A 12,978-nucleotide genomic window follows, 5' to 3' on the forward strand; every position below is an offset into this window, starting at 1 on the left:
GGCAAAGGTGAAATGAGATACAAACACTGCCGAGATAACTCAGATGATGACTCTCAGAATGTCTCTCGTATCACCACATGAACTGAGATGCACTTTTCAGTCAACCCAGCATCAATCACCGCAACATCCGCAGAAACACGAGGCATTTGCTGGGCCCAGTATTTACAACACCCAGTTGTTTGTACCCAGCGCAGTCAGTAAACTGGCTTTTGAAGACAATGGTTCTGCCAACAGGAAGGATGGCTCATTTTAGAGTTCTGAATGAAGCCCTAAAGATGCAATAAGTACACATCCATGCAAAACATCTAGGCTCTTGCCCTAACATTATGACCACGAACAAACACCTTCCAATTAGCCCAATTTTCTCCACCATCATAATCAGCTTTTAGCAGGTTCAGACCCCTAGGATGCAAGTGCTTTTCCACACCATCCTTACAGGAAAAGCATTATGAAATTTGTGTTTTCCCTTCGCTAGTGTATTTTTGCCAGCTGCTGCAGAATGGTGGGATTCTTATTCATGAGCCATGAGCTGGTGGTTTGGAAGTGGTGGTACTTTAGCTGCTTACACTTGTGGAACAACACTATTTTTCTTACAAAATGCCTAGCCTCAAGCCAGCAAACAAGGTGGCCTTCTAAAGCCTTCACAGGGGGCAAATTCCTGCCTTTGTTAGAAGCTGCTCCTGACCCACCACAGGCAGAAGCAGGCAGCACTTGCTCTTCACGACACAGAAAGAAAGATATTTTAAACAAAATCTTCAATTCTGCCAAAGTTAATTCAGCTGCCAGAAAAGATCTTGTCATACAATATATGAATAACCTTTTCACTTCTCTTTCCCTTTTGTAAATCAGCTCTGACACCTGCTTTGGGATTTGCCTTTTCATGGTAACTTGGTTTTATTTATTTTGGTGTAGGAGCCCAGGAGCATTACTCAGTGAGAAATCAGTTAGTACTATTACAACAGTGAGACTAGTTCAAGTGCCTGGCAACAGATGCATGAAATAATTTGAACCTTCAACAGTGTAGCCAGGCATTGATCTATCACAGGAATCATGTTTTCCAGATTAGCCTATTTTGTTACCTTTGCCTTCCACTGCTCCTCCCTCGTGCCAGGAGGAGGGCCTCGAAATCGTATGACTGGACACAAAAGATTTGCACATTGTGAAACACTCCTATTTGCCACATCCCTGTGACAAACGCACCAAGACAGAACTCGAAGCCAGCCAGAGAAGAACCAGGATGAACCTCCTTCCCTCCTGCTCGGTGGAGACGTGGGCCCTTTTGCTTATTTTCATAGCCCTCCTGGTAGCGTGAGTAAAATATTCTTTATTGGTTCTTTGCTCATGCCATTTCCCTGTTCTTGCCGTTGTTTGTTTTCATGCAACTAGTCTGCTGAAGAGCAAACATGTAGGTGTGATTTCTAGATTTCCAGCCTCTAACAAGGATCTGGGAAGTAGCAGAAGAGTCTGAAGACCATATAGACACATGGTCTTACACTGGGGATTGGAGTACTCCCCTGCACTGTTAGGATCTTGCTGCTGAGCATCAAAGCGATAATTGAATAATAATAGTGGCAGGCATTTGTTGCCAGAAGGGTGCTGGCTCAGTGAGGATTGTGATCTGTTAGGTTATTTCCCACAGAAATACAGCCTAAGGGAGGCTGTGCCTCCCTGACTGAGCCTGCCCTGTGGAGCAGCTGACCCTATGCATGACTAGCAAAGGTGGAGAGCAGCAGAAAGGCAGAAGAAAAAGAGGACTCATAGGATAAGTTCTTAGAAAATGTTTTCATCTGTTTTGCTGATGCTGTTCAGTGCTGCAGCGTGGCAGGGCTGGCTGAAACCCCCCTTCTGCTGGGACACACAGCGTCTCTGCTGGCAGCCCCTGCCAACAAGGCTGGACTGACAAACCATAAACCTTAACGATTAATGCGGTGCACATGAGCACAACCCATTTGTCTGCCCTGGCAATGCTCCGACCACAGCAGTTCAGTAAGCTCTGAAACTTTTAGCCCTGTTTTTCAAACCCTTCCTTGGGATTTGGATCACTCAAAAGCCTGTTTGGGACAGACTCCTAAAAACAAACAAACAAACAAACAAAAACCCCAAACCAAACCAAACCCCCCACCCTCATTATTGACCCATACCCTCATCGTTCAATAACTCTGTGGCCATCTGAGATTGCTGGTTACCAGACTCCCACCTTCTGCAGCTACTTGCAATTTTGCTGTTGCGACAGGGACAGAGCTCAGATCTTTGTGTTCTGGTATCTGTGCTTAAAATAGAATTTTCACTGCCCATTAGCACAGGGAAGTTGTTCAGATGCTTCTTGTCCATCTGGGGCAATGCTGTCCTACTTCACACATGAAGGAGTATCAGGCATTTCTGGTTCACATCCATGGTAAGAAGCAGTACTGATTATTTCTCTCTTTACTCTGAATGGCCCTTCTAAGCCAGCAGAAAACCATGTCACATTTGAGTCATAAGAGCATTAGACTACATTTTCCTGGCCATGTTTCAAATGGATTAAACCTAGCCTATGTTCTTATAGCCTTTCTGGGCTTTGTAACCAGCCCAGCCTGGCATTTCCTGACCCTCCCATAGCTCTGGCTGCCCATAAACATTTGAAATGAGAATCCACCAACATTTTATACCTAGTACTGAGTTAACCTTTGACAGAAAAGGTTAGACATTGACAAATTGAGCTCTGTGAAACATTTCTGCACCTGCTAACACCCCGTTCCCTGTTTTTTGCCTGCTCCGTTTGGAACATAAGAAGAGGTCTGCTTTTGTGCTCTGGCAGGACCTGTGCTGGGAGGACTTATCTCATCTGCGGTCCCCCAGATTTAGAAAATATTATTAATTGTGAGGAAAATCCCCCTAAGTCTCGGCCTAGACTTTTCAGGAAAGCATCCTCAAGATGCTGGTTGAGTGGCTGCTGCTGTGTGGCCCCAAGCGGGTCTCTGATAACATCCCTTTGCCAAACCTTTGCAGTTTTACATCGCTTCTGCAATGAACCACTCACTTGGGAAGCTGTAGCTACTAGCTAAAAACAAATATTTTGAGGAGCTCTTTCAACACAGCCAAAGACAAGCTTCAAAGGGCTGCAGCCCAGGCCCTTGTTGAGAAACAGAAGGCCCCGAGGTAGAAGTAATAACTTTACAGCTGCCAGAAAGGGTGCTTCAGAGGAAAGAAATCTGCAAAGCTGTCAATAAAATCTAAAGAGAAAACCATCATGACAAGAATTCCTGATGCACCATGGAACTAATGCCAGGCTAAGGGGAGGGAAAACAATAAATGAAATTAAAGTGCAGCTTGACAAAAACCTTGTTTGGGACAACACTTCTGGCATTGCTTTGATTTCTCTTCAATAACAACACATAAGCTTGGCGTTCCTTCTTCCAGCTCCCTTTTCTACCTCTCCTTTGGTTGGCAATGAGCTCCGCTCTTGACTTTTGCTGAAGGCACTAAGGTCCCGTTCCCACCAGAGCACCTATGCCTTTAGGAGATGGCTGCTTTCACATCAGAGTGATCTCTCTGAAGCTTTGCATGGCAGCAGTAAGCCTTGCCATGTTTATTAAGTAGCTTATAAAGGGAATTTTCTTTCGGGCCCCCTTTTTTACTCCTCTACCTTGTCTCCAAAGGGACGTTGCTGCAGCCTCCAGGTTTAGGAGAGCTTGCAGCCCCGATGCCATGCTGGTGGAGCACTCGCTTTTCTGTCCCACAGATATGGAACCTGGCCGTTTGGTGTCTTCAAGAAGTTGGGTATTCCTGGGCCAAGACCTCTGCCTTTCTTTGGGACGTGCCTGGAATATCGCAAAGTAAGTGACTGAAGCCTTCCTGGCTCCAGAAATATTTGCTTTTGCTCATACAGCCGTATGATAACATGGCCATGATAAGTTATCTCCAAATGCCAAACTCCACTCTAATGCACGAGTTGTGCAGAGGCCAATGTGGGATAAGGGCTCAGTAACACACACCTCGCCTTTACAGCATCCCCAAACAAGCACTCGTGGGTGGTTGATTCACAGCTGCCCTTTGCCAGTGCCTAGCTCATTCACAAGCACGATGGCCATTTCTGCTGTCCTTCACGATGCTTTTGGAGAGGAGTAGAACTCAGAAGTCAGATTTGAACATCAGTTCAGGAACAGATATTCCTCCCAACCCACCATATCCAACATCATCCCCTCCGTACCCTCTCTGAGATGATTTTTAAATTATTTTCCATAGGGTTTCTTGGAGTTTGACAATGAGTGTTTCCAGAAATATGGGAAAGTCTGGGGGTGAGTATGAACCACTGATCTCTTCTTAAGGTAAATCTAGAATCCATACAAAAGGGAGAAAAAATCCATTGGGAAAGCTTCTTTTCCTCTACCTGCTGCCCTGATGGTCCTAGCACAAGCATGGCAATGACGGGGTGCTCATGGTAGTTTACATCAAAGCCTGACGACTGCAGGGCTGTGCTGTTACACTATGTGGAAATTGCTTTGACCTACACTAGGAAAGCTGTTTTAGAGCTGATAACCAAAGGCCTTCACCTGCTTCTAACAAAATCAGCAGCTAAACTATCTACTTAAGGGAAAATCTGGAACTGGGAGGTTGGGTTCTTCTAGTTTGTCAACAGCAGAAGCATGTGAGTGACTCCCAAGGCAGAGCAAAGAAACAGATCCAAAGCCTGCCAACTTCCTCGTGCTGCTGATCCGTGCCTGCGGTGGTGGGAGCTAGTGCAGTTATCTTTGCTCTGCTCTGGACATCTCCCATGGCTTTTATCTCTACTTGTTGTAACCTGGCTTACAAACTTGCATACACTCTATACTGCATCCATTGGTCCCTGTAGCAACTTTAAAAATGGAGTCTGGAAAAGATATCTTTGCATAAATGGGGAAGTGCACAAATCCGCTTAATCTACATCTGTTCCATGAAAGCATTCAGAACTGGCAGATTAAAAAGACAAAAACAAGGATTGAATTACATCTCCAAGGAAATTTCCATGCTGTTAGCCCAGGTCTCCAGGCACCCAATTCAAGAGCCTGAAAGGGGTCGAACAAGTTTCCTTCTAATACTGTAATGTGTTTAAGTGCCTGGAAAAACACGGAGAGTCAGGGGAGAAAGGGAAGACGCTTGCTTCATTTAGTATCTGGTCCTTTGAGGGACTGAGTCCTGCTCATTTCCCAACGAATTTATAAGGTGTTTAGGCCCCTTTATCATTCACAAAACCAGATGGGAGAAGGCCTAGGAGTCCTTTTCCATCTCTACATTTCTGTACTTTGGCATCTGCAGAACATCAAGGCTGGTGTGGGAGAGGCATTTGTGTAACACATTTTGTTTCATGGGCAGCAGCCAAGTCTTGTACATCAACTATCTGGGGTTGTTTATCTGTCTTCTCTTCCCCCACCAGGATTTACGATGGCAGGCAACCTGTGATGGCTGTCGTGGACCCCCAGATCATTAAATCTGTGCTGGTTAAAGAGTGTTACTCCACCTTTACCAACCGCAGGGTAAGAGCGGAAGCATCGTGGTGTACCACAGAGCCCAGAAAACAAAGAACAGGAGAAGACAAGCACATAGCAGGGCTCCCACAGGGGACGAGTGACTGTGCTATAGGGACTACTGTAAATGGCCACTGCATGTCACTGTTCCCCTGCCTTACAGGCTGGGGACCGCATACCCAGGCTGGCAGAGCAAGCAGTTTGCCTGCACATCAGACAAATTCTGCTCTTACACCTATACATATATATATATATGAATGGATGAATTTGAATGTGTGAGCACACAGGAACCCATAAAGGTCCAGCTAGCACATGTACCACCAGCTGGGATGCAGGCTCTGGGTGGCACAGCTAGGGGTAGGCACCCATATGTATATGTTGGGCTTGCTGGGTTACTTGTTCTGGATATGGAAATGGCATCTCACAGCTGGTCTACTGCTGGAAAGGGGATTATTTATGTATGTGTGGCTCAGGAAAGGCTGTTTGCAGCTGCCAATAGTAATGCCCCTGAAACAGCCTGGGCAGGGACTTGCACGCTACATCCCCATCCTTGCAATGAAGCCCCTATCTTTCCTGGGATTAACACCTTGCCTTTTTCCCCTCTAGCGTATGGAACTAGTAGGGGTGCTGAGCAACGCCGTCTCATTAGCCGAAGACGAACAGTGGAAAAGGATTCGCACTGTGCTCTCTCCAACCTTCACCAGTGGGAAGCTAAAGGAGGTAAAACACAGAGGAACAGGTACAAACTAAATCAGAAAGTCAGTAGACAGTGTTTTCAGGCTGAGGTTGTCACAGGGGTCCTATTTCTTTAGTCAGAGCCTGGCAACTAAGCTGGCCTGTTTAATTTATGCCTAAATTAAAACAAAAAAGGCCTAAAATAAAACCTTAGCAGAGAGACCTTATTTGTAAATATTCATGAAACTCCCTGGAGTCTTTGTAAGCCTGTCTTAAAGCAGTAAAATGTACTATACTTAAGTGACCATACCTGGTTTGTGTTACAGATGTTCCATATAATAAAGCACTATGGGGAAGTTTTGGTGAAAAATGTTCAAAAGCGAGTGGAAAAGGACCAGGCTCTAACTGTAAAGGAGTAAGTAGCTGCTAGGAGCAGCAGGCTGAGCAGCAAAGCTTGTTAGCAAGTGCTGTGGTTTATTTGTTACTGGCAATGCAAATCACTCACTGGGTAAAGCAGACCTCTGAAATGAGGAAGGGGGCGAGCTGAAAGCCTGGCTGAAATTTGAAAAGAAAAATTTTAGCTGGGATGTTAGTGAAACTTCCTAGAAGCAGAGACCCAGAGAATTCTTCTGAAGAAAATTAGATGGGGAAAAAATACTCCATCACAGCTTTATGAATCCACAGACCCAAGACAACCCCAAATCTGCCAGGAAAACTGAGGTTTTTTTCCCTGCATATGCTCAGGATCTCTGTGCACCACCACCTTATGCTGCAGAGATGAGGGCTTGCTGGCCTCTCTGCCCCACACAGCACCATGGGATGCTTGTCCATCACTTGCCCCATTGCTGAGGGGAGGGAGGCTGTAGTGTGGCCCTAGGTATGTCATCATCATCTGTGTCCTCCATATGCGCTCTGGAACAAAAACTGCATTGCACCCCCAATTTCAAAGCACAACTGCAGAAGGTGCAGCTACACACCAGCAGTCACACACAAGCAAAGCTCTCACCTGCTAAAACCCCCACATAAGGGGAAAACTTGGACAGCTTGCAATAGTATAGGGCTGTGCTGGGTTAAACAAGACCATTTTCATGACATGTTCGAAGCAAGGTGTTACCACCCCTCCCCATGAAGCTAACATTAACGTGCTTGAGAGCCACATCCTCCCCTTGCACTAACCCGTTCATGTAGCTACATGCTGTTTTAAAAATCCTCAGAAAAGCGTTATATTTCAAAACCCACACAGGCTTGAAACCAAAGCTCTCTAAAAAAAAAAAATCTATCCCTTTCACTATAAGTGCTTTTCAGTTACTATATATCCGATTTCCTTTCCAAAACCAGGGCAGGTAGTCTTATGAGACTTTATATTTGAATGTCACGTAGACATTAGGAAAAATATATTCGCTTGGTCCAAATATTTAACCACAGTTTAGCTTTTCCATCTTTCCTCAGTATCTTTGGAAGCTACAGCATGGATGTCATCACCGGCACTTCGTTTGGTGTGAACATCGACTCAATGAACAACCCCAAAGACCCCTTTGTCAGAGAGATGCAGAAGCTGGTCAAGTTTGATTTTTTTGACCCATTGTTCATCCTTATATGTAAGTGACTTTGTTGAAAACCTCAGTCAGGTGTCAGAGTACTGTTGAAGTGTGACTTCAGCATGCGTGTTAGAATGGGTAATATGTATAGAATGCACTAAACAGCTTCTCTAGCTAGGGTGGAAGTCCTAATGCCTCGTCTCATTGTTTCCTCACTGTTAGCTTCATGCTAAAACTCAAGGAAGGCAGTGGGTAAAAAGCTTCCTCCACCTTCAGTGTCCGCAATGCAAGGAACATGAACATCCCAGGCAATATCCAAGTAAGAGTGCTGGAAAGTGATTTGGGGGTTGAAAAGCAAGTTCAGCTGTGAGGTTTGAGGAGGGTGGTGCTATCTGAAGTGAGTTTTCTGGAAGAGAGTGCTGAGTGGGGACTGTAATTAGATGCAATTTCCTAGCAGTGCAATAGCTTAGCAGTGATTGTGGTGGACCTTCTATCACTTGCAGCTTTAAATCAAGATTAGATACCTTGCTAAAATACAGAGAAAGTTGTGATCTACATAGAGCAGGCTCTAGTGCTGGAGATTTTATGAAGCTATACACCAGCTCAAGAGCTAGTTTCCATGATGAAGGAAATGCTCTGAAGGGGACTTGAAAATATGCGTATGAGCACAGCATGGTGGTGAATAGCTCAGCCTGAAAAAAAAGAATTCAGAATTTGCAATATTTCTCTTCTGAGCCACATTCCTGCTGTAGTGCTGTACAATGCACAGAAATAACCTGTCCTTCTAGAATAGTGCCTCGGTAAAATGTGGCCTGTGCTTCGGTCAGCTCCTAAAGCAATGTTTATACCCAGCTCAGTTGTGCCCACTTGGCAGAGGGTTACATCAAAACAAACTATCCCAAGGGAAAGAGAAAGAGGAAAAAAGGCAAAGTCAAGGCTTTTCCCAGGTAAAGAAATCAAGAAAGGAAATAATTTCTCAGTAGCATCATCACTTCTTCAGTAACTTCCATAGCTATCTTATGATGTGCAGTTTTAGTGTGCAATTTTATTCTCAATTTGTTTTTCAGTTGTATGCCCATTCGTTATTCCTCTTTTGGCAAAGATGAATGTAAACATCTTCCCCAAGGATGCTCTAAATTTCTTCATGAGATCCGTCGCCAAAATCAAGCAGGATCGTGAAAAAGAGACTCACAATGTAAGTGAGCGTGAATTTCCTAGCAATTGTGGCAGAAAATACACTTAAATGATATATAATTAGGGTGCTAATATCAAAGATGAAGCTGAAGTACAATGACTCGGCAAAACCCTGAATCTACTTAAGTGTAAACACTTGGGTTTAATACTGTCAGAAAAGCCTTGCCTGGCCAGTCCTGGCAGAGAAGCAAGTGGACTTTGTACACCCTTGATGTGGAGCTAAAGGTGTGGTAGATTTGGACTAAGCTTGGGTTTGACAGAGGTTTTGATATCAGAGACTCCCTGAAGATTAGGTAGAGCAGAGTAAACAGCACAAAAGCATCAATACCACCTTTTAAGGTTGCACCTTTCCCTCTCACTTCCCAAATACTGAAGCCACTTCCTGGCAAAATTCTCCTTTTTAGAGTTTGGATCCCTTTTCCAAAATGCATTCAAGACACTTCTTCACTCCCCCACTCCAATGGCTTCACAAAAACAACCTGATAGGTTTTCCAAATAAAAGGCAAGTGTTATGTTATTCAATTAGGAATTCACGTGTGTTTCAGGGATGCTTTCAGTTTAAAAATTATGCTTAGGCTATGAGATCTGCTTATCTGAGCCCTCCAGGGGACATATCACCAAAGAACTCTCCCACTGTTCTCAGGGCAGAGTAGATTTTCTGCAGCTGATGATTGAATCCCAGGACTCAACCAGTCATGGAAGCAATGGAACTGCTCATTCACACAAAGGTAACAACAGCCAAATACTCACCAGAGGAACGGGGGCCGTGGGAGAAAAGGAGAATATGGGGAGCTGTTTCACAGAGAAAGGCTCAGTGGGTCACCACCACCTCCAGACAGGCAGAAGTCTGTCCCTTGTTGCCAGCATCAGACCAAAGGGGAATCCCCCAGGTGCTTTGCCAGTGAATACAACCACCATGCCATTAATGTATACCCAGGAAATCATCTGGCTCCTCCTTTGAATGGCATTTCCCAAACATAGATTACAAGGTAGCTATAAATGCGTCATCAGAAAACAACTGCAACAAACCTGCCCCAACCCCACCCATTGCTGCCTGTTCCTTGCCAAGACCATCAGCCAGCGCTGGTTTTGCTCACCTCCTCACATTTTCCCCCCACAGGCCTGACTGACATAGAGATCCTGTCACAAGCATTCATCTTTTTATTTGCTGGATACGAGGCCACCAGCAACACACTTTGCTTCCTAGCATATGAGCTGGCCCTGCATCCTGATGTGCAGCAAAAAGTGCTGGAGGAGATAGACACCGTGTTACCCAACAAGGTAAGGGGGTGTTGAGCGATGGTGAAGACCCTCTGACCTTCCTGTCCTCCTTGTTCAGTCGAGTCAAAGAGAAATCTTTAGCTCCTAAACACCTGCCACAGGATCTTCCAAGAGCTCCTGAGACAACTGAGCCCTGTAGCAATTTTTTTTTTTTGGCAACCAAAACCTTCCAGGCCACCCCATTGCACAAACCCATCTGCCATATCCTCCACCCCTGCGCAAGTGGATGTGGATTTCCAGGCATTTCATCACTCAGGGATGGAAAATGAAACCAGTTATGCAATTTCTACCTTGCATTTTGTCTTCAGTGAGTCCAGGTCATAGTTGGGACAGTAAGGGTTGGGGACACTCTGGTCTCAGTCATTTTAGGACTACTCAATCCTCATGCCAACATACCTGGAAACCTTTCTCTTGTCATCCACAGGCTCCTCTCACATACGACGCAGTCATGAAATTGGACTATCTTGATATGACAGTGAATGAAACCCTTCGGCTCTTTCCCCTTGGAGGACGGCTTGAGAGAGTCTGCAAGAGAGACATAGAAATAAATGGAGTGATGATTCCCAAAGGAACTGTTGTTGTAATCCCACCCTATACCCTCCACCGCAACCCTGAGTACTGGCCAAACCCAGAGGAGTTCAGACCAGAAAGGTACAAAAAGCATAATGAAAGGGAAGAAATGTGCTGCTTTTTCCCCATGTAGTAATTAAGTATTAATCTCTGATTAGCTTCCTAATTGTGTTCTTCCCATCTTTTTACAAACAATACCAGTGAGAGATTGCAGGCTCATGGGAATGTCATTTTAAGAAGAAAATGAGCTTTGTGCTTAAAGCAGGGTTTCAAACAACATAATCTTGGAAGAATAACATTGATACCTCACAACAGCTTGCATACAGTTTTTAGGCTTGCTGACAGAGTCGGTAGTTGGTGAGTTTTTGTAACTGCCAGCCATCCTTCTGTATAATCTTATTGCTGAACTCGTTCCCTTCACATAGGCTTTGCTACCAGATCTGCCAGAATTGATCCTTGCAGTCCCCTTCCCTCCTTGTTTCTGAGGAAGCAATAAATTCTCCCTAGCTGGTTATTTTTATAATTGATATCTACCTCTTTCTCAGCAAGATGAAGCCACAAGCTGCCTCTAACCAAGATGACTTCTGGTTTCTCTCTCACCAAATACAACAGACAGGAAATATCAGTCACCTTGGGAGAACACGTTGCCTAGATTTTCACCTCACTTCCAACTTCTACTAGTCTGGACAGACACAATTACAATCAGAAACTCATGTGGGAACCCACCCTGTCCTGAACAAGGACTCTGACACAGCACTTGGTTGCTGGGGGACACCAAGATACCTTAGCAAACAAGCAAGTCTCTGTAGGGCACCAGCAAGAGATCTCTGGATAAGTAATACAGACAGAGCTCTGGGTTTTTGCTGCCTTCCTTTCTTTTCCCCATGTCATTATCCAGGTTCAGTAAGGAAAACAAAGACACCATAGACCCGTACACGTACCTACCCTTTGGAGCTGGCCCCAGGAACTGCATCGGGATGCGGTTTGGTCTCCTGAGTCTGAAAGTTGCCATCACCATCCTACTGCAACACTTCACCTTCCAAACCTGCAAAGAAACTCAGGTGAGGAGCATGTAATGTTTTTAAACTCGCATGCGATGAACCAGATGATGGGTTTCTTGCCATGGGTGCTGACACCAGATGCTGTGCGCTCCCAGGCACCACGGATCCAGTTATGCCCTAACTGTGGCCAAGTTTCCTTCCTTTAATCTCTCCTTATTTCATTTGTCTATCTCCAAGCGTTGTTATTCCTCTTGTCGCTGCAGATCCCTCTCAAGCTGAGCTCACAGGGATTGCTAAGACCAGAGAAACCCATCATGCTGAAGCTAGTCCCGCGGACCAGCACCGCTCCTGCAGAGGCGTAAAACCCAGCTGCGCCTGCCACAGTTCTCTGCTGTCTAATGAGTGTTGTGCTAACAAAGGGATCACACATCGCATGAAATCTCTCCTATACATCCAGCCACAGAAGAGCAGCTCTAGTTAATTCTGGAAGCAATTACTACATATTTACTAATAAACATAGCTGTCAGAAACGTAACGTGGATCACTGGACAGCGACAATACACAGTCCCCCTAATTTTGATTGCAGAAAACGAGAAATAAATCCAAATGTGAAGCTGATCATCAACTTCTGAGGGGATTTCTCCATCTGGAGAGAAGAAATTACTGTTGCATCCAAGAGGAACAAGGTGTGATAGAAATTCAAATCGCCAGACCTCACTGGGCAGGGACGGGTGACATTCTTCTTGGTGTATTGATGCTTGAAATTTCATGTGTTATAATTGAGATGACTGGTGTGAGACTACATCCTAGTTACCAAACCTCTCCTGTGCCATGTGTTAATTAAACTAAAGTGTGTACAAATACTGTCATTAAAAATGTTTGAGAGCTGCTCTGTGTTGTGTATAGTGGCTGATCACTTCCTATTTAAAAACCATATTCAGCCTCAACCCTTGAAATTATCCATGTACATTGCTTTCCACTTAATTTAATGAATCTGATCCTTCATTTAATGCGATCAAACCCTCCCATTTGTACAGTATTTTACAAACACTGTAAGTCCCACTTAGTTTGATTAAGAGGTTGCTTTCAGTTCAACACTGGCCAACCCTCCTCCAGTGGCAGAGGATGGATTGCGGAGAGCAGCAGGGCCACTGCCCCTGGAGAAATTGTCTGGACACAGCTTGTAGCTGGGTCTTGCCTCCCAGAGCCATGGATAGAGTTTACACATTGCCCATG

At 44.9% G+C, this 12,978-nt stretch overlaps 1 protein-coding gene across 1 annotated transcript; it reads left to right on the forward strand.

Moving 5' to 3' along the window:
- The first annotated feature begins 1,159 nt into the window (after window positions 1-1,159).
- On the forward strand, window positions 1,160-12,632 carry LOC119146942 (cytochrome P450 3A9-like). The gene is made up of 13 exons (XM_037385333.1): window positions 1,160-1,308; window positions 3,722-3,815; window positions 4,225-4,277; window positions 5,393-5,492; window positions 6,090-6,203; window positions 6,485-6,573; window positions 7,608-7,756; window positions 8,764-8,891; window positions 9,534-9,618; window positions 10,011-10,171; window positions 10,596-10,822; window positions 11,640-11,802; window positions 12,006-12,632. Exons 1-13 carry the CDS (start codon window positions 1,238-1,240, stop codon window positions 12,102-12,104), a joined length of 1,533 nt encoding a protein of 510 aa, XP_037241230.1. The 5' UTR covers window positions 1,160-1,237; the 3' UTR covers window positions 12,105-12,632.
- The last annotated feature ends 346 nt before the right edge of the window (window positions 12,633-12,978 follow it).

Source organism: Falco rusticolus, chromosome 4 (genome assembly GCF_015220075.1).
Source record: "Falco rusticolus isolate bFalRus1 chromosome 4, bFalRus1.pri, whole genome shotgun sequence".
In the NCBI taxonomy this organism is placed as follows: domain Eukaryota; kingdom Metazoa; phylum Chordata; class Aves; order Falconiformes; family Falconidae; genus Falco; species Falco rusticolus.